This window comes from Culex quinquefasciatus, chromosome 3, assembly GCF_015732765.1.
Source record: "Culex quinquefasciatus strain JHB chromosome 3, VPISU_Cqui_1.0_pri_paternal, whole genome shotgun sequence".
Classification (NCBI taxonomy): Eukaryota; Metazoa; Arthropoda; class Insecta; order Diptera; family Culicidae; genus Culex; species Culex quinquefasciatus.
Window position 1 is genome coordinate 120,423,806 of NC_051863.1, and position 22,061 is coordinate 120,445,866.

The window sequence follows — 22,061 nt, forward strand, 5'->3', positions numbered from 1 at the left end:
TCGACTGCATCTCCACCAAAGTATCACATGAGTTTTGAGGGGGTTAGTAGATGGGTATGAGGTCAGGATTCACGAGTGGCAGTGATGTGACGGATGTGACCATGAGCATTTTGTTTATCGGTTGAAAATTATAAATCTTAGGCAGCCGGCTGCGGAAAGATAGATAATTGATTATTTAAAATGTTTTTTTTTATCGAACGCGTGCCAGCCGAGCAGTAGTGCTATGGGCTGGACTTATCAGTATATTTTTAATGTTCGCAATTCGCAATTTTCAGTGTAAGAACGGGCCTTGACCGATCTTATGCACTAGGTTCCCGACGAACACGCACTGCCCTTACACCTACATCTCACCCTTGCTCTGAGTCAGTACGAACAGCACGCTAGAACACGCTTTGAGTGTTCGTGCCAGGCATGCACACCTTCTTTTCCGGTTACGCATTTTAACTCGGCCGGGGGTGGTACATTACGTAGGGTTTGATGTAAGTATAAGCGCCTAACCATTTATAGTGTGCCTATCAACTTTCATTAATGCAAAAACTGTTTTATTTTTAGTTTGAATTCAAAAACTTATTGTTATTTACTGTGTATTGTTTTCTGCTGAAATCTTCCCTATTGTTGAGTCTGTTTATCTGTTGCTATTTCTTTTGTCGCGGTGTTTTGTTACAATTTTTGGTCCTAAGCATGTTAAAAAGTTCACCAAAAATACAATAGTAATATTTGTGTTAATCCTTTAACCATTCCATAAATTGAGTAAGGGCTCAAACCTCACTTGTTTGAAAAAAGGGTGAAGATTGAAAACAATTGACAGTAAAAGAGAATTTATTTAATAAAAATCAAGTATCAATAGTAAGAGAATGATGAGCGTATTTTGAAGAATAAAAATGAGAAGCTAGATGTATTAGATGTAAAATTAGACAATAGTTAATAAATAGAGATACAAAACAAGCTTAGATTATAGTAATGATAATTTATAGGACAGATAAAGAATTATTCAAATAAATAAATTCGCAATAAAATCAAAAAAAGATTAGGCGAATGATAAATAGACTTGATATTACTAGTACATTAAGGAAAAAAATATTTTTAAGGAAAAAAAAAACAAAACAAAGTTTGTTACAGCATTATTAATTGATAGAAAAGAGTGAAAATGCTTTGAGAGATAAGAGAATCAAAAGTTAGTAAAATTAAAATCAAATGTTGTTTTACAGGCTAAAAAAAAAATTACAGGCTAAAATAAATAATAAAAATCAAAAAAGATGGATTTTTATTCAAAATTTAGTTTTTTTCAACTTTGTTAATGAAGTACTTTTTTTGTGTGCATTTGTGCGATCTGAAAATTTTGCAGCTTAAAATTTGAACCATGTCCTAACTTGTCTCCAAATTTCAAAGTGCACTTATGTGCACTTTTTGAGTTATATGCCATTTTTAACATTTTGATTCATGCAACGAAATTAATGATTTCGCGTATACGCTTGGTTAAAATCACATTATTTACCTGCGGAGGCAGAAATGACGTACCTGCTATGCATGTTTTGAAATTGATTTGATATTCATGATTTTGTTGGCACTTAGGTACGTTTAATAAAATTAGAAATTCCTATTCAAAGAGAGGTGGATTTTAACTCAAGAAAAAGGGGAGGGAGATTGAACGTAAATCAGAAACTTTAACATAGCATAAACCGCCATTCCATGCATCAAATAGACAGAGCAAGAATATTAAAATTCACCACTGGCCTCAAATATATGAAAAAATCGAAAATTAAACTTTTTTTTGGAAAAATATCAAATTTCATTTGTTTTCATTATACTAAGTACAAACAACAAAAGCAAAAAAATATTTTTTGCCGCTCGCTTATATGGAAATACCCCATAAGGTTACGTGTCAGAATTTTTCGAAAAAGTGAATTTTCTACGGTTTTTTAGAATAAACTACTAAATTTTATTGGTTTTTTTTCTGATAGTTCAGATGATTTTGAGCCCGACTACATCATTAACTGAAAATTGACGAAATTACATATGGGACTGACTTGATTTGGGCGGCAGTGCAAAAATAGGTAAATTTTTGCAAAACTCAATTTTTCAGCACTCGTCGTATTTTTTAACTTTCTCGTTATCGTTATTGAATGCATCGAGAAGATCGACAGCCAGAGAGTCGACAATATCTATTTATTTTTTTTTTGCGGTGAATTTACTTAAAACACGCTCGGTAAACCTTGTTGGATAAATGTACAACTCGTGCTGAAAAAATCTTCTTTCTGCAACTTGTTGCAAAAGTACAACTTTCCACAATGTCGCAAAGCGCAAAAAAAAAGTTGTACAGTGAAACCTCTTTTTACGCGGTTTGTTACGTTTTTATATTTTGTCGATTTTTTTCTGAAACGAAGCAACATTTTTGCAATCTTTTAAAAGCAATTTGTAGGTTTTATTCAGATCTTTTGAAGAAAGCAAAAATATTGAAGATTGCAAAAATATTGTATGGTTTTAGAGAAATCGACGAAATAAAAAGCGTAACGCCACCTGGTAAAAAGAGGTTTCTCTGTATTTAAAAAGTTGAACTTTTCGTAACGTCAGCAAAAGAACATTCCAATAATCACAAACTACTTAATCAAAAAAGCTGGTGAATTGAAAGGTGTTTTTAAATCTTGCTGTAAAAAATGCTTTTTAAGCTTGTTAAGTTATTTTCAAATTTTTATCCAAATTCAATTTCAATCAGTGAATTTTTCAAGCAAAAATTCTTTAAATCATTTTTTAAAACACAGTGCCCAGCCGAATACCAAATTGTGTTCTTATTAGCTTATCGCCTGCCAACGCCTCATTTTCCAAACCCTTCATTCATAACATCAGCGGCTTGATATCACTGTGTTTGTTTCTATTCTTTCAACCATTCATTCACCAATACCTCCACAGCACATTCACAAACCCTCCAAATTAACAAGTCTCTACAGCTGCAGCAGCTGACGACGATGACGGAATCATAATTTGCGCGGTCGCAGGTGTGTTGGTTAATTTTGGCAGTCCAACCGACCGTCCGACGGTTATCAACACGAAAATTCTACGTTCTATCAGCAGCATAGCAGGAGAGAGATTGGTAAGTCTTTGCTGAATTGGGTTTTAGTGTTTGAACTCTAATTGAGGCGCTAATCTACGTAGGAAGTTGGTGCCATTTCACAAGCAGAGAGATGCGTTTACAAGGTCACAATAGTTGAACTTTAAAAATTTCTAAAAAGAGACATCTACCTTGGGTTGTTATTTTTACTATCTTTTTGGTGCAATTGTTGTTTGCGAATTACGCTGTGAAAAGTGGAATCGTCAACCTGTTCATCTTTTCAGATTTGGTAATTTTTTGTTGGGTTTCATTCTATTTTTACAGTCAGCCTGCCAACCGATTGATGATGCTATTCCCTTCAAATTGAGTCGACGGATAGCAGAGCATTGTTTTGACGACAAAGACTAACGTGTCGTACGCCTCACGGGAAAATTCGGAAAAGTAGCTTGTGACCCGAGAACTTACATAATCTACCAAGATGACGGACCTCCTGGACGACCGGGGCATCCTGTACATCATAGCGGATCTGCTTTCCATCGTAACGATCGCTTCCTGCCTCATCTCGAAGGTCCCGCAGATCCGGACGGTGCAGACACTCAAGTCCGCGACCGGCCTCTCCATCAATGGACTGCTTATGGAACTCTGCAGCTACACGGTGACCATGCTGTACAACTTCACCAACGGGTACGCGTTCCTTTCCTACATGGAGTATCCGATCCTGCTCGTTCAGGAGTACGTGCTGGTTTATGTCGTACTAAAGTACGAGAATCTTCTCGGCAAGCGGGCCTTAATCTGGGCTGGCGTCTACGCCGGGGTGTTTTTCGGCTTCGCCAGCGGTATCATCCCCAGTAGCTTGCTGATGATGCTTGTGGTAGGTTCTTATTGCTGGAAAAAGTAAGCAATGATTAGTAGTCTGATTGACTTCAACTTCTTCCAGCCTCTCACCACTCCGGTCGGAGCCACCAGCAAGGTCATGCAGCTCGTGGCCATCCTCAAGTCCAAGAACTCCCAATCGGTTAGCCTCATCACGTGGGGCATTTCGGCGTTCACCAACTCCAGTAAGCCAAACCCTTTTCTCTAAAACAACCCTCAACCAATTCTTAATGCATCAATTCCACCCCTTCTAGCCCGCATCTACACGATCCTGCTGGATTCGGCCGACCGCATGCTGCTGGCCAACTTTGGCATCTCGACCGTACTCAGCACGTCCGTCTTCCTGGCCGCCTGGTACTACAAGAAACCAAAGCAGGAATAATAGGCTGGTTCGCCGGCAAGGTCACTACTAGAACCGTACTAACTCTAGTCCACGCTCGAACAAAGATACTTCGGCAGTCGCCGCTGCCGGAAATGAAGCACAACAGCAAGAAAAAGAACGACAACAAGCTTTGCCACTTAATATACTACGACACGCAGTTCTCCCCAATACTATTCACTACTCAAACTTATATTTTAACGTAAAGAACTTTGCTAACGGCAAGTTTAAAATTGTTGCACCAGCGAACAAAATGCGAATAAAGACATTTTAATTCACTTTCTAGTCCAATTAAAATTGGTTTGTTCGTTTATTATTTATTGTTGAAAACCCTAGCGCTTTGAAACCCCAAAAAAAAAAACCCAGTAATTATGGCGGTATGAATTTGACGCTGATCACTGGGATCGTTTTGTTTAAACAAAAAGTGTTGTTGAGCGAAAGACAAAACGTTACCTTATTTCACCTAACGGTTGTTAGCACCTCCCCCACAAGTTCATATAGATTTGTGTGTGTGTGTGTGTGTGGTCCAATCCAATACCCGGTAACCGGTAGCGAAATTATGGGAAAGTATAGTTTGTATCAGACTTTGTATATGCTGAATGCTGATACAACTTATCTCAGTCCCGGGTATTAGGTGGTGATAGCCCTCGCGCTGCTTCCAACGACCCGTTTCAGAATGACAGAGCTCCTTGCGGTCCATTTCCGAGGTCGCTGGGCATTGTTCGGCCCCGCCTAAACATAGAAGCAAGCATCTGAAGGAAACTCGATCTATATTTAGACTTCCAATCCCCGCAGGCAAATCAGGGATCAGCGCGAATTTAATATGAGAAGATAGCATGTTTCAACACTACGGATCAATTCACTACTAGAGTGTAAACCTTCTGATGGCCGACTGCTTAGCGTCTCAGACCACCAATCCAAAGGTGTGAGTTCGAATCCCACCTGATTTATTTTCGTTTTTGTTCATATTCAAAGTTCAAATTCATGATTCCAAATTTCAAAGGTACCGACCGGGATTTGATCCCTGAACCTTCTGCTTGTGAGACAGAAGCCGTAACCATTAAGCCACGGAGCCGGTCCCCCACAAGTTCATATAGATTTAATTTAAAAATATTTGAGATCCGGGCTTCTAAAAAGAAGATAAGCATTACCCATGTGCTTGTAATCATAGATGACTTTATCGAAATCTTCCTCATTTAAAATCACCTTTTAAAAAAACAAAAGAATATGAAAAACATTTGAAAAGTACGGTATGCAGATCGTAAGGAACGCGGTCAGGAAAAGTTGAGCATTCTTTTCGTGAGCTGTTGAAGCACAAGCATGACTTTTTTTACAGGTAAATGAGTTGTTTTGTAATCAGTGGTATTTATGAGATTTTGGCTAGATTTAGATTTTTTTGCTGGAAAATTGTGTGTGTTCAATTCGACAATTGTGTGCTGCGAGGAGAAGATTACCCTCTGAAAATGCAGCGTCATTAGTGCATAATTGGCAAAGGGCGCGCGTGGTCGTAAAAAAATATTCGGAGTGAAAAGTGATTTTTTGTGATTTTCATTCTATATCATTGTTGATCGGAAGGCACGGCGTCGGTTGGATTGTGTTTAAATTTATCGATTAAGGTTTTATTTTTTGCGGTGAAAAAGCCATTTCTATATAATGATCGAAAGACGCACTGACAATTTGGATCGTTGAGTTAATAGTGGAGCAAAATAACTGTGTGTGAGTGAGTTTGTGTGTTAACCAGAAAGACCTTCCCATAGCATCGTTGCTCGGAAGGCTCGCCGACGGGTCTGTTATGAAAGTCCTCCCCATAGCGTCGTAGCTCGGGAGGCATCGAAAAGCCAATACCTTATCCTACTAACCAAAAAAAAAAAAAATATTCACGTGATGCTTGAAGGAGATGCTGTGGATTCAACGGTCTCAAGCAGTATCAACAAGTAAAAAAACGGAATCGACGTAACACCTTATAATGTGGCCCTCTTAAACCTTGCGGTTTCGTCAACGGATCCACAGGCGTGTATCGTTCTTTTTGCGACAAGACTCCGCCTCCCGGGTCTCCTAAGTGTGAAAGTATGGGCACGGGGAGAGGGCACCGAATACCTATATTTACACTTAGAATTTTTTGCGTCCGCCCCGGGATTCGAACCAGCAACCTCTGGATTGTGAGTCCAGTGCGCGGTTCGATTGATCCACACAGGCAGACTATCAACAAGTATATAGCGTATCAACAAGTATATAGCGGTGCCGGCGCCAGTATTTTCTCGACTTCTTCCTGCGGGACGAGGATGTTTATCTTCCGTCCCGACGGACGGCACCGCTCCAGGTAGCGGAGGAAAATCTGCCGCGGTGAACGCGGCTCCTGCCGGAGTCTGTTTGTCCTTCCATGCTGGCGGCTTCGGCTTGGACGCCTGCTGCCTCGACTGGATGAACTGCGCACGTTTGGGACAGCTGCGGTCCAGACCCTCGTGGGATCCAGAGCAGTTGACACACTTCTTGGCTTGCGTTTCTTCTGCTTTGCACTTTTCCGTGCTGTGGACATCCCCACAGCTGCTGCACCTTGGCTTGAGATGGCAGTTACTGGTTCCGTGACCGAACTGCAAGCAGTTCTTGCACTGGGTCACGTGCGGTTCTTTGTTGCGGTAGGCCACCCACCGGACGACGACTGATCCCACTTTCTTTACCTTGCTACTCAACTCCTTCAAACTGGTGTGCCCTTGGGGAAGAGCACGATGAAAGGCGTCTCATCGATGGCGGGAAGCTGCTGCTTCCGCCTGATGACGTGTACTGCCAAGACGTCCAGCTGATGTTCCGTCTTGAGCAGCTCCTTGATGTAATCCGGTTCCACGTTCGGGAGACCTCGCATTACTACCCGGTGCGGTCTCGCACTGCGCCTTCCGTGCGTGTAGAACTGCACCTTGTTTTTCTTCAGGTGGGCTTGCACCGTGTCGAAGTCGTCGCTCGAGAAGCACGTAATTTTGGTGCCGTACCGCGTCAGTTTGTGTTCCGGCTGGACATCACATGTCGCCATCACCTTCGCAAGGCGGGCGAAGCTCGTTTCTTTCACCACCAGCGGCGGTTGCTTCTTCTCCCGGCCGACTTGCCGGGTGCTGGTACCACGGGGTGGTTTTTCTGCTGCTGGGTTCGCATTGTTGTTGTTGTTGCTCTTCTCCGCCAGCGGGCTGAATTTGTTGTTGCTGAGCAGTTTCTCCACTTCCTGGCCATTGCCGTCGTTGATCTCCTCCTTAGCCTTCCTGCGTCGAACTTTGACCACGGGACGAAATTCGCCTCCGTCCTCTCCTCCTTCTTGGGAGTCTTCCACCTCCATGCCCGTCGCCGCCTGCGTTTTGGGTTGGAATCCGTCCGGTTTCTCCCACACACTTTTCTTCAAGGCCGCGTTCCAGTAGAACGGCCTTCCATCCTCAGCCCTATGCTCCGTCCACTCACTCTCCGCCGTCGCGGCCGCCGCCATGGCCGTCGGCGAAAGTTAAAAAAAAACACCGTCAAAAACGCGCTCAAAGGACACACGTCTGCTCTGGGCAAGCTGTCAAACTGGAATGAGCGAAAAACTATGTGCTTGATGAGTCTGCAACTTCAACTATCGGACTAACATTCCTCCCTTTCGTTGAACTGCAGGCTTCTTGGGAGAGCGCCGGTATTGACTAATAAAGTAGGGATCTTCAGAGGTTAAAATGTGAACGGATGGTTGGCTCCCACTGATCATTTTTGATTCATTGTTTAACTTCAGCTGATCTGTCAATAACGGAGTAGCAGCTCATTGGCAGTCAACCATGCTCATGCTCATGCTCTAAAAAACAAACAATTTTATTTTTTGACAGGTCAACCTGGACTTAAGGGTCAAAAGTTGCAGCCATTTTAAGGTAAAAAAAAAAGCAAATTTGAAACTTAAATATCTCGAAAAGGCGCAAGCCAAATTTTAAGCAGTAAGTTGCATTTGAAAAAGGAGATCCAACACTACAAACGCTGAAAAATTATCATGTTTTTCTTTAAACTCAAGATATCTTCTTTTGGAAAAGTCTAATTTTCACAGGAAAACCATATGGGACCACCCAAACGAAATTCGAAAATTTTCCAAATATATGTTTTTTCATGTAATTTTGCCCGCTGAGACAGAATCTGCCCTCAGAATTGAGGAAAAGTGTCGAAAAATCGATTTGACAATTTAGGTCAATTCTGAGGTCAGATTCAGATTCAGCGGGCAAGTGTACAGAGAAAAACATATATTTTGAAAATTTTCGAATTTCGTCAGGGTGGTCCCATATGGGTTTCCCTTGAAAATAAGACTTTTTCAAATAAAATCAACCGACGAAGTTGGCTGAAGAATCGGTCAATGCCGTAGTAATAGTTCAATAGGGTGAATCTGCATTTGTAAACAAGCAGTCTATCCCTTTCGCTCAAGTGACAGTTCACGTCAAGTAAGAGGGGGATAGACTGCTTGTTTACAAACGCAGATTCGCCCGAAGGTGGAACAATTTCTCAAATTTTCTATAATGAAAAAAGAAGGCGAAACATGATTTTTTTCTTCGATAGTTGGTAATGCGATACTAAAATGTTCCTTTTTATTCTTTCGTTATTTGTTTTATTGATTTTTTTGTGTTTGTTCTTCGACATTTGTTTGTGTTTTTTTTTGCTAATAGTTTCGTAGGGGTTTAGCGGTTAGCGATTTATTTTTTCCTTTCAGAGACTGCGGTTTAATGATTTTTTTTTTTGGGTGGCGAAAAAAGGTGGGAAAATCTAATATTAACAACGGAAATAAAGAGGGAAACTTCCAAAGCATGTTTCGTTTTAGCAATAATCAAATACAACCTAAAAATAATAATTTTGCTAGTGAGAATTAAAGTTCTTTCAAACGGTACAAAAACTTAAATAAAACAAAAGATCATTTGAAACCTATACACACGTGTGCACGAACGTTTCGGACCGTTAACTAAATTGTACACTTTGTTTGTATTTTTTCTAACGAAAAACAAAATTGCCATTTTCTCTTGTTTTGCGTAGTAAGATCTCTACATTCTCAGCTATTTGTGTGTGAGGGTTTGTGTGTTTGTGATAAATGGTTCGCTAGTTCTGCTCCAATCGGCCTAATTAATCCTTTCTTACACAGTCCAACAAAAAAACACATGTTGAGGATTACTTTTTCACGGCAAACTAAACTCTAGAGCGTAAGCTGGTTTATTAATCGATTAAAGCATTGTTTGTTTTGTTTTATTACTTGACGGGTTCGCGCCAACAGCCCAAACGATTCGAATCGAAACAACGCAGAGAAGATATTTCGGCGTCGCGGGTGCGCTCATCCTGAGTGTCCAACAATCGTAGCGAAACAAGGCAGGTGGGAGAAGGTTAAACAGTTTGCTTTTAAAACTATTTACGAAAGAAACAACATTCTCCAAGAGGCGAAAAGAGCATAAAAAAGGCAAAATATAGAAATATATAAAAGAAACAAATTGGTGGAAAACAAAACAATCATTTCAACCAACTCAACAAGAAAACAAGACGGTTCAACGAGGAAGAAAAAAGTAAGCACTTCTCTCCGCTTCTGAGTACGGCAGGACGACGATCGCAACCTAAACTGCGTCCAATATCCTCTCCGGTTTCGATTGATCGTTTCGCGTTTGTTTGTCGGTTGTGTGCATTTGTTGTAACGGTTTATATTATTTGTTCTGCAAAACTTTCTTATTCAATCTTTTTTTTTTGTTGGTGAGGCTCGCAATCCTCCTCCGTCCGGCTTTTTTTTTGTTTGTTTGTTTCTTTATCACTACGATTACATTCCGTTACCTTCTTTTTTTGTGTGTGTTTGTTTGTTTGTTTGCAATAATTATAACTAGTTTTCATTTTGTTCCGTTCCTTTCTCGTCCTCCGCGCTCTCTTTAGAATCGACGTATTTGTTTTTTTTTTTCGGGGGCAAAAGTTTCAAATTTCCGGGGGGGAGGGAGGGGAGTCGAAGGCGGACTTCGTGTTTTAATTTTTAGAGCAGTTAGTATTTAGTGTTTAGTAGTAGTAGTAGCGGTAGGTAATAGTATACTTATCAAACTTATGAGCATTTCAAGCAGGCACCTTCCACGTCGAAATCGAGTACCATCAGTTTGGTTTCCTCCGTGCCGTTGCGCGATCCAACGGCGCAGATGAGTTTCGTGTCGTTGGCCCTGCGAAAGAGAGAAGCGTCTTCGTTAAAAATCACAACTAATTAGTGCAAGGTGGACACTTAAATCACATTTACAAAGTCCCGACTTTTCCAAAACCACAAATAACAAGGATTTTTTACCCAAATAATAAATTCTTAAATTCCTAAATTCTTACGCTATAAAATTTTTAAATTGTTAAATTGGTAAATTTTTAAACTCCTAAATTCAAAAATTCACAAACTGCTAAATTCCTAAATTCCCAAATCCCTAAATTCCTAATTCCCTTTCTTAAATTCTAAAATTCTTTAAATTCTAAAATTCTAGAAGTCCTACATTTAAAAATTCTAAAATTATTAAACTATTAAATTCTTAAATTCCTAAATTCTTAAATACTTAAATTCTTAAATTCTTAAATTCTTAAATTCTTAAATTCTTAAATTCTTAAATTCTTAAATTCTTGAATTCTTAAATTCTTAAATTCTTAAATTCTTAAATTCTTAAATTCTTAAATTCTTAAATTCTTAAATTCTTAAATTCTTAAATTCTTAAATTCTTAAATTCTTAAATTCTTAAATTCTTAAATTCTTAAATTCTTAAATTCTTAAATTCTTAAATTCTTAAATTCTTAAATTCTTAAATTCTTAAATTCTTAAATTCTTAAATTCTTAAATTCTTAAATTCTTAAATTCTTAAATTCTTAAATTCTTAAATTCTTAAATTCTTAAATTCTTAAATTCTTAAATTTTAAATTCTTAAATTCTTAAATTCTTAAATTCTTAAATTCTTAAATTCTTAAATTCTTAAATTCTTAAATTCTTAAATTCTTAAATTCTTAAATTCTTAAATTCTTAAATTCTTAAATTCTTAAATTCTTAAATTCTTAAATTCTTAAATTCTTAAATTCTTAAATTCTTAAATTCTTAAATTCTTAAATTCTTAAATTCTTAAATTCTTAAATTCTTAAATTCTTAAATTCTTAAATTCTTGAATTCTTAAATTCTTAAATACTTAAATACTTAAATTCTAAAAATCTTAAATTCTTAAATTCTTGAATTCTTAAATTTTAAATTCTTAAATTTTAAATTCTTAAATTCTTAAATCATTTAAATTAAAAAAAAGAATATAATTTTTTTAAAGAACTTAAGGATTTAAAAAAAATAGTAATTTAATATCTCAAGAATTTGATAATTTAATGATTAGAAAATTCATAAATTAAGGTATTCAAGAATTTGAAAACTGAATTGTAAATACAAAAATATGATTTTTTAAATTTCAGAATTTAAGAATTTAGGAATTCAAAATATATATTAAGGAATTCAAGTATTTGTGAGAAACGAAAATAGGAAAAACGATTCATTTTTAATGTGCTTAAAATATTGAATTGAATCTTAAATTTCAAGTACAGTGCTCATAATAACTATTTGAGTGCTTTTAATTTGAATATTGTTAGAAAATATTACAACATTACTCCAGAGAATGCTCAAGATTCCCGTTAAAAAATCACAATGTCCCGAATTTTTCCCACTGTTAATATTGTCAATTTTCTTACCGAATTCGCCACACGACACCGCCGGAGCCACCCGATTCCAGCGCGACCAGATTGCGGATGAACTCGCCAGTCTTGACGTCCCACAGCTTGACGGTGCCGTCGTCCGAGCTGGTGATTACGAAGCGTGAGTTGAACTGCAGACACGTGACCGCCGACTGGTGCTTGTTGGGACCTGCGAGAAACAAAAATATTGTAAATTTTCGTCCTTCCGTCAGCATTGCGAACACTCGAATCTTACCCGAAAGCGTCTGCAGGCACTGGCCGGTGATGATGTCCCACACCTTGACGGTGGAGTCCGCATTGCCGGACACCAGAATGTTCTGTCGCAGCTCCATGCCCGAGGTCAGACTCTGGTGACCCATGAGGGCGTGCTTGCAGCTGCCCGTCTCCGCGTCCCACACGCGAATCGACGTGTCCAGCGAACCCGACACGACGTGGATTCCGTCAAACTGAAAAAAATGTATTACAAGATAATTTAGATGTTAGAACCCATCTTCCTGGCAACTCGTAGCGACCAACTCACCTGCAGCGAGTAGACCCGGTTGGTGTGGCCCTGCAGCGTGTGCAGACACTCCTGCCGCTCGGGGTTCCACACCTTGACCATGTAGTCGTACGCGCCGGACACCACCAGCCGGCCGTCGTACTGGACGCAGCGCACCGCCGCCAGGTGGCCGACGAGCACGTGCAGACAGGTGCCCTCGTTGACGTCCCAGACTCGCAGCGTCGCGTCCCGGGAACCGCTGACGACTCTGCAAAATAAACAAGTTTACGTTAGATTCCTGTGGACGGTTTCACCCCCCAGCAATAACTTACTTGTTGCCGTGTAAATGCATACAGCGCACCGTCGAGGTGTGCCCGTACAGCGTGTGCAGCAGCTGGCCGGTGTCGGCGTTCCACACCTTAAGCGTACGATCGGTACTGCCCGAGATGATCACGTTGCCGGACATTTGCGACGACCAGACGCCGCCCGTGTGGCCAACCAGCGTTCGAAGGCACTGCAAAAAAAAAAAAATGTTGTTAAAACTTAACTTCCCAAGAAAGCTTCAAAAACCACAAACCTTTCCGGTGATGGCGGACCACACTTTGAGCGTGTTGTCGTCGGACCCGGACACGATCCGGTTGCCGCAGAACTGAAGGCACGTGATGACGTGGTCGTCGTGGCCCTTGAGCACCTTGGCGGTGCGAATCGGCCGCGAGCGCCAGTTCATCTCGATGATGTGCTGCCGCATGTAGGCCGCCTTCCACGGGGACGAAATGGGGGGCATGTTGCCGGCGCGACCTCGCTTCGGTCGGTCCACGCCCAGCGCCTCCATCAGGATGTTCGCGACCTTGCACTTTTCCTTCCACAGGAGGTTGTCGTCGGCGAGGAAGCGCCAGCTGCGGCACGTTTGGGCAGCTCGGAGCAGGTCCTTGGGCTCGAGGAAGGAGAGTACCTGCAGGGCCAGCTCCTTCGGCAGCAGCGAGATAAAGTCCCGCTGGAACTGCGGCTCGATCACCTTCATCATGTGGCGAACCTGGGTGGGCTCGCAGTGCTCGATCAGCAGATCGACCGCCACCAGCCGTTCGACGGGGTCCAGCGCTGTTGAGGAGAAGTTCAAGTTAGATTTAATTTTCTGAAGCCCAGAATATTCTTAAATTAAAAAAAGTAATTCCTACAGTAACATAACATTGTGACAAATTGTCACGGAGCGCGCTAAGTGCGCGAATTGCTAGTGGCAACTTATCGCTAATTTCCGCAGTTTGTTGGGTATTTTACGAAGAGGCATAATTGGACTGCTTCTACACATCCAAAATGTTGTGTCTTTTATCAGATTTTTCCTCCTCCATTAAACAAGCGACAAACACGGAATTTGGACGTATACTTCCCTTACCAAATTAGCCAGACCTACTGCATTGCTTTAATCGCAGAGAGGATTCTGAAAACGGAACACAGAATCTACAAGGCAGGGAGGAAGCGTGGACATACCGTACCAATTGCTCAGTTTTACTTCCATTGTTATATGCAATCAAAAATGCAAATCTCAATTTAAAAAAAACAACTTAAAATTAAAAATTTCAAAAAACAGTCAGGTTTGAAAAAAATGTTCTAACTTTTAAAAACATTCAAAAAATTTAGTTCAACAATATAAATTCCCGATAAAAATAAAAAATTTAATTCAAGAATTCGAAAATTTAAAATTGAAAACAATTTACAAATGAAATAGACAAAAAAATAAGATTCTTAAATTTAAAAATATATTTTTTGACCTCTGAAATTTAAAATTAAAAAAATACTATTTTTCCAAAATAATAAATTGTTAAATTCTTGAATTTCTAAACCCTTGAATGTTTAAATTCGAAAAAAAACCTCGAATTTCTTTATTCTCAAATTCTAAATTCCTAAATTCTCGGGAGAGTTTTCAAAAAGCCGTAAGAGCCATTGGTAAACAAAGCCCTTTTTGCATCGGTATTCGACCTACTTACGATTAACCAATTTCAAAAATGCTTGAGATTCGTCGTCTACAAATCTTTCAAGTGCCCTAAACTAAAAACAAATGAAATATTGTTGCAATTTGAAGAAAAATGAAAATTAGTGTCGGAGGTCACGGTGGCTCTTACGGCTTTTTGAAAACTCACCCGAGAATTTTAAGCTCTCAAATTTTAAAATTCTTTTGTTCTTAAATAAATAAATTCTTCAAATCTTAATTTTTAAATTAGGAATAAAAAAATTACAAGAAAAATCCGAAAAACTTTAATCTTAAACTGTTAAATAAAAAAACCTGTAAAAAAATAATAACCTCAATTTTTCAATATAAAAAACTCAAATTCTTGAATTCCTTAGTAACCAAATTTTATTTTTTTTATTTTAAATATCCATGAATTTTTCGATACAAATAACCTTTAAGATCCTTAATTTCTAAATTCTCAAATTATCAATTTTCAAATTAAAAACATATAATTCTCTGAATTCTTCAATGCCGTTATTTTTGCCGCCATCTCAATTTACAAATCAAACATTTTTGGAATCATACTTTAAGTTAGAAACCAAAAATTTGAGAAAGATAATAATTTCTTGACGAGGACTTCAGACAAAAGAGTACGAACTGTTTTGAATTGAATAGCACATTTTTAGGTTTTTTTGTTGTAATTTTTTGAATTTAAAAAAAATTAGATCTTTATTTCTTTGAATTTAATTTATTTATTTATTTTTAAATTTCTGAGCTTCAAAATTTTAGAAAGCTAAATGTTTAAACTATTGAGTTTAACCTTCGGGAAGTCGCGTGTTTTGGAATTTCTTACAAGTGTCCTTACAAAGTGTGTACAAGGTACACGTATGAATTTTTGAATTTTCAATTATTATTTTTTATGGTTTGAATTTGTAATTTTTAGATTTTCAATTTCAAATTATGGTATATTTTTATTCTAAAATTTCGGATTTTTTTTTTTAATTTTTCAGTTTTTAAAATATTTGATTGTTCTTTATTTATAATATTTCTAGTTCCATAGTTTCTGAATTTCAAAATTTCTGCGTTTATTTTTTTTGAGTTTATTTTTTTTTTTTTTGCTAGAAAATTTAATGATAATTGTTAGTTCTTTTTTATTTCAAGATTCTGTGTTTTGAGATTCAGCATTTTAAGGTAAATTTCTAATTTTCGTATTTTATAAATCGAATACAATAGTACAATAGTAAGCACGTCACTTTCTGTTTCTGTTCCTTTTCAGCCGCGAGTTTCGTTTAAGGATACACTACACGCGATAATTTTTTGCTACGACTTTTTTTATCAACAATCAGATCAGTTTAGGTATCTTTGCATTTGTATTTGTATCTTTATTTCAAAAATATACATAAGGGCAAGCATTTTATCGTATACAGAGACATCATTAAGTTCGAATATGATAAAACTACAAACAAAAAAAATAAAACTAACTAAAAATTAGATTAGAGTACATCAAATGATCATTGTCAAAGTCTTGTTAACTTTGCATAATATTTCTGCCGGACCTAATACACAAACCGGAACTCTGTTTTCTATTCAGAGTTATGACAATTTCCGTAAAAAAGTCGAAGCAAAAAATGTTCGCGTGTAGTAGATTCTTAAGAAAAATCTTTTCGTGACCCATTCTTGGGCGTTTTTTTATATGGAGTTTTACACTCCTTCCGTTTACCGTACCAGCTTTTACAGTTCACTTTACATATTTCGATCGTCGATCAACTGAAAGCGTTCGCAAATTTTGACAAATTGAATCAAGTTAAGAAGGGTGTTACAGGGTTGACCACCTCCGAACTTACCTGGAATTGCATCAGCCAATCGTTCAGTTCCGGAGGAGGATTATCTTTGGTTGGGATTATGCTTCTGGGAGTTTTCCGCTCTCCCAGCGATGAGGATGTTGGCGTTGACGTAAGCTGCAATGATCGAAACACTTAGAATTGAGCTCACCGGTTTTCGTTGCTCCAAAGTCAAACTCACATTAGACGGACTGAGTAAGGACGCTCGCGGCGAGCTGGTACTATCTAAAGCTAACCGTTTACGACTACTAAAGTTGAGCGATTCCGTGCTGGGGCTGTCGCTGAGTGTGCCCAGGCTGTTTCCGCCGCCGTTGGCGCCACCACCACCACACACGCCGCCGCCTCCATCGGCCATCGATCCGGTCGAGCAGCGGCTCGAGCTTCCGGCGCCGCCGCCACCGCTACCAAACAGGTTGATTCGGTTCTCGGTGAGCTTGCGCTTCCGGTGCAGTCTTGGAGTTTGTGCGTCCTGATGTTTGGCGTTGGCCGTGGCGTTGCCGGTGGTGGATCCCGACGGGTCGTGCGCCAGGATGTCCTCGGCCGCGTCCATGTGGGTGTAGCTGGACAGGTCCACGTCCCGGGAGGGCAGTTCGTCTTCGCTGCTTGGGTGGTCCCCGCGCAGATCGTCACCTTCGTCGTCGGTGTAGTCCCGGCAGGTGCAGACCTCCTCGTCGGAACCCTCCTCGCAGTCGGCCCAGTTGTCTTCGTCGCACTCGTGGTCGACGGATGCGGCGACTAGTTCCGGAGGCATCGATAGTTGGGACGGTTCGAGCAGGGGATCTTCGACGTGTTCGGGGTTGGCGTTGGAGGAGGTGTTGTTGCGGTGGGTGGAGTTGGCGGCAGGTTCGACGACTTCGTCGGCGATCGTGTCGGTGAAGTTTGAGGATGAGGAGGGGAATCGGCCGAGGTTGGAGGAGCTGCAGCCTTCGCCGGTTTCGCGGTCGGCGCTACCGAATGGGCAGCTGAACGAGAACAGCGAAGAGTTGCTGGTGCTGGTTGAAGGGATTGCGTGGTGGTTGATGTTTTTACTGCACTCACCGGTCTGCTTGATGACGGATGTCGCACACGAAGAAAGGCTGCAGTCGGAGGGGGGTTTCGTTGCGGTTCCGGTCGTAGACGAAGGTCCTGCGGAACTCGCCGACGAGGAAGGTGATGGGGAGGAGGAGGAGGACGAAGGCTCGTTGACTGCTCTCGTGCTGCTGCTGCTGTTGGGGGCAGTTGCGGCATCCTTGACGGATGCTTTCAACGCCTGTAGGTTCGGGATGAAGATTGAACGATCGGAGGAGAGACTGTCGTTGGAGTTTCCGTTTAGAAATGCTTCGATTTGCTGCTGACGCCGGGCAGATTTGCCACTGCCGGACGCCGACGATGAGGAAGATGAGGAGGAGCAGGATGGGCCGTCAACGGCGGCGACCGTGGCATCTTCCAGACTAGCTGACAGGTTCACTTTGACCGCTGACTTTGTTGTTGTTGATGTTGTACTACTGTTACTGTTTTGTTGTTGTTCCCTACTGCTAGTGGTGCTACTAGAATTAGCTGGATTACCGCTCTTGTACGGGTGTCTACTGCTAGTGGGCGTCGACGCGAGCGGCTGGCTCTTGGCGGGCTTCTTCGCGGCCAGCACGTCGTTGCGCATCCTTTTAATCCTACTTAGTAATTCTAAATTCAGTCTATCTGTATCGGGTATAAACGCGCTATTTTTAATAATTATTCCGCCAGTCAGTTTTTGCTCCTGCTCAAAATCCCGACGTTCGATTGCATCCCGTGATTGCACATCCTGTAGCTCATCCTCGTCGTCATCGTCGTCCTCCACTGCCTCTTCGTCGACGACATCATCCAGCAGCACTTGGTCGTGTTCCATATCGGCCACTGCCGCCGAAGCTGCCGCGCCACTTCCTCCGGACGACCCTTCTCCCCTGCTGCACGACGAAGTCTCCTCACCGATGTAGATCGGATCCGAAATCGAATTGTCGTTCCGTTCCGCGAACCGATCCTCGTCATCTCTCATCTCAACGCCACCGCTTCCGTTGGTGATGCTCAAGTTCTTAATCTCATTCAAATCGGCGTGGGCTTCGCAATCCGCCGCTGCAGTCTTCCCAAGTCCCCCCGCGCCACTGCTACTCCCACTCGCACTACCACCACCGTCACCACTCACACTCGCACCCACACCCCCACCCATCATTTCATCGTCCTCGTCCTCTTCTTCCTCGTAATCATCGTCCGCCGAGTAAAACTCGTCACTCAGCCGCTTTGGTTTGGCCGCCACGTTCAACCCGCCGCCGGAGCTTTTCTCCTCAACCGCGGGCGTCTCCAGCTGGATCTGACCGGCGGCGTTCTTGTTGCCGTTCTCGAAGCCGTACCACCCACCAAAACCGCCGTCGTCCTCGTGAACCTCCGACCGGGTTGGCCATCGCCTCCGCCCTGGATCGACGGTGTGGGCGTTGACGAGGCGGACGCCGTCGCGGAAATCACGCCCGAGCTGGTTATCGGCGTCGTGATCGTCGAGTCGTGGTGGTGATGGGTTATGACCGTCGCTGCCGGACTGACTGGCGCCTGCTGCTGCTGCTGTTCATCCTTGATGGCCACGACGACGGAACCATTATCGGCCATTTCTCGGCGCGAACCGAAACGCGAAGCGGAACCGGCAGATCAACACTGGCTCGGGACGGTCATCAGCACGATGAGATCCGTTTTTTCTTCGATTCGAAACTGGTTTGCTCACTCTGAAATTGAGAAAGAGAAACGAATAATTTGGTTAGTCCGGGCGTTGGTAATTGATTTAGTGCGTTTGTTTTTGCTAATAAATATTCATTGCAGTTTTGTTTATGACTGTGGCGCATTTCCTCCCCGGATGTCCCCAATTTACCTGGCGCGGGGGGCCAATTACCGCAGAGATCAGCTGATGCAGTTGCAACCTCTTCAGCTGAGCAAACCAGAGTGGCAGAAAACGACCAAGATGTCCTGTTCGTTTTTTCCGCAACCCTCCCTGCCGACAAGACAAGAAGAAGAGCTTTTCCTTCTTTGTGGCCCCCGCCAGCTGACACAGCTGAGATGCTTTCTTTGCTTTTGCTTTTTTCTGCCGTTGCCTGAATTTTGCACAAATGAAAAGAATTTTTTCGTTAGCTCTCGCTTCTCCTTCACTTCGAGCTGGGCCGCACCGCAGCAGTGGAGCGATGCCGTCAGCAGGGCGGATGCTGGATGGCTGGTCGATTCTGCTGTGATCTCGTTTCAGTGGTCCACACACCAACGAACGATAGCAGCAGCAGGAAAAAAATCTCTCTTTTGAAAAAAAAGGAGTGCGGAGGAAAGTGTCCAAATAGGAGCGACTGGCTTGGATGTTGGAGTTTGGCCAATGTGGAGTCTAGTTTTTAACAAATTTTAATGTGCTATCCTCACTGAATTGAGATGACATGTTAAAAGCATGTCCTAATAACCTAAATTACTAACACATTTTTTTTTTACAAACGGTCGATTTCTAACAATTTTAATTTTAATAAAACTTCACTAAATCCACCTTTAGGGTGTGGTGCCTTCATCATACACAGAAAAAAATATTTCCGTAAATTTACATTATTTATCATGTACCAAAAGGTATCATGATAAATGATGTATATTTACATTAGGTTCGTTGGAAATTTACATTAGATTCATTGGAAATTTACATTAGTTTTGAAAATTTACATTAGTTTTGAAAATTTACATTAGTTTTCGAATTTACATTACTTTTGGAATTTACATTAGTTCAAATCAACTAATTCTGATTGGTCAATGGGAATGAGAAGCTCGACATGGATTGCAGTAGGAAAAGGGTGTGGCCTATGTTCTATTTTAAAATGAGTAAAGCGGGCAGCAAAAGGAAATTATGATTTTAAAAAATTGTTTCACAGGTAGGGGACGCTTTCTCGTCGACGGCCAAGTGGAATAACACTGGACTGGAATCGAACGGAAGACGGGTAGAATGTTCGGTGTTACTGCTGCTACCCGCTGCCGACTGAGCCATCTTTGCATTTTATAAACGAGCGGCTAAAGCATCAACTTGTTCAGGGCGAGCCTGGGCCAGCGAAGTATGAGAGCGATAGAAAGAGAACCAAATATAACTATTTTTAGTTCGGGTAGTTTTGAAGTCAACGTTTGGCAGAAATACATTGGATATATGGTTTACATTGAATAGAAATTTACAGGAAGCCGAACACGGGTAGAAATTCATCAGATTTGTGTTTCCATGCTCAACGTTTCCATTAGATTCATGATTTACATTAGATTTAGATTTACATTAGAGTAATTTCCATGACTTTTTACTCTTTACATTATATTTCAACATTACATTGAGTGAGTTTACATAAGAATCAGTAATTACGTGCTGTGTAAATTTACATATTTTTTTCTGTGTACTTATCCTTTAAATAGTTAATTCACCTTGAAATTTACACAATAACAACATCCTTTCTTTGTATGTTCTGTTTATTTTACTTGATTGATCATAACTTTTGATAGGGTTGCCACATTTTCAATTTTGCTGGCTCATCGGAAAGGTTTTTTGATTATCCATCGAATGATGGATCACATGATATTCAATCTTTTGGGTTCATCAGAAAGATCTGGCTGAACAGATTTTGACCATTTTGGTTTCAGCATTTTGACAAAGTTCTGGAAGATTTAAAAAGGATGTTGTCTTGTTATACATTTTTAGAAAGGCATTGAAAAGACCTTTTTAACCCGTCTCTAAGATTGAAAACCTGACAACCCTATCAAAAGTTATGTCCACTTAAGTGATAATTATACACTTAAGGAGGTATTAGACTATGGCAACCAAAAAAAAACACACTCGCACTTAGAAAAACGCGATTGAAATTTTTCGACCGTTTTTTGTGTTTCTACGCATAATTGTCTCGTAGGTCCCTATTCACCCTATATGTCCCTAATTGCCCCAGTTAGCAGTTTATCACTCTTATTTGTTATTCTTTTGCTTTACAAAAGGTAAACAAGACACAATGCTTTGTAAAACTAATGATTCCGCGAAAGAAAATACTTGGTGGGACAATTATGCGTAGAAGTACCACGATGGGACAAACAGACTTGGTGTTGTTTTTGATGAGTTTCCTATAACAAAGTACTAGATTTTATGTGTTTTTCGAAAAAAAAATGACAAAAAGTCAGAATCGACCAAAAATGACATGGGACAATTTTGCGTAGAACGGCAGTGTAACTTTTGAGTGAATTTTCTGATCAATTTGGTGTCTTCGGCAAAGTTGTAGGTATTGTTGAGGACTTTTGAGAAAAAAATAAGTACACGGAAAAAAAATTGCAGATTTTTTAATCAACTTTTTTGCCTTCCTCACGTTACTGAGGAAAGGCTATAAAATCACTCGAAAAATGAACTTCTCAATTAGACCTCCTAGACCCACCTTCACGTATACATATCGACTCAGAATTAAATTCTGAGCAAATGTCTGTGTGTGTGGTGGGATGTTGATCAAAAAGTTGTCACTCGATTATCTCGACATTGGCTGATCCGATTTTGTCCGTTTTGGTGTCATTCGATCCGTCTTGGTGTCCCATAAGTCGCTATTAAAAATTATGCAGTTTAGTTAAGTACTTCAAAAGTTATGCTAAAAAAACCATTTTAACAAAAGTCCGGAAGATTGTAAAAAGGGTGGTTTTTGTAAGAAACCCCAGCATGTTATGCATTTTTAGAAAGGTATTTAAAAGACCTTTCCAACGCGACCAATACATTGAAGATCTGACAACCCTATCAAAAGTTATAAGCATGTATGTGTTATTAACGCACTTTTTGGATTTTGGATAACACC

At 40.6% G+C, this 22,061-nt stretch overlaps 2 protein-coding genes across 3 annotated transcripts; one reads left to right on the forward strand and one right to left on the reverse strand.

Moving 5' to 3' along the window:
* The first annotated feature begins 2,922 nt into the window (after positions 1-2,922).
* LOC6045507 (solute carrier family 66 member 3) lies at positions 2,923-4,595 on the forward strand. Of its 2 annotated transcripts, XM_038265431.1 has the most exons (5): positions 2,923-3,088; positions 3,151-3,192; positions 3,371-3,917; positions 3,984-4,104; positions 4,174-4,575. In XM_038265431.1, exons 3-5 carry the CDS (start codon positions 3,525-3,527, stop codon positions 4,299-4,301), a joined length of 642 nt encoding a protein of 213 aa, XP_038121359.1. In that variant the 5' UTR covers positions 2,923-3,088; positions 3,151-3,192; positions 3,371-3,524; the 3' UTR covers positions 4,302-4,575. The 2 variants fall into 2 exon arrangements, with proteins under 2 accessions (XP_038121359.1, XP_001862869.1); XM_001862834.2 differs by lacking the exon at positions 3,151-3,192 and having other exon boundaries at positions 4,174-4,595.
* Positions 4,596-8,835: 4,240 nt separating this feature from the next.
* On the reverse strand, positions 8,836-18,819 carry LOC6044906 (F-box/WD repeat-containing protein 7). Its single transcript, XM_038259271.1, is given in 9 exon segments — positions 8,836-10,456; positions 11,985-12,156; positions 12,223-12,433; positions 12,508-12,733; positions 12,798-12,979; positions 13,043-13,554; positions 13,557-13,563; positions 16,255-16,368; positions 16,433-18,819. Coding segments are annotated over 9 exon segments (3,537 nt in total). The 5' UTR covers positions 18,434-18,819; the 3' UTR covers positions 8,836-10,344.
* Between the last annotated feature and the right edge of the window lie 3,242 nt (positions 18,820-22,061).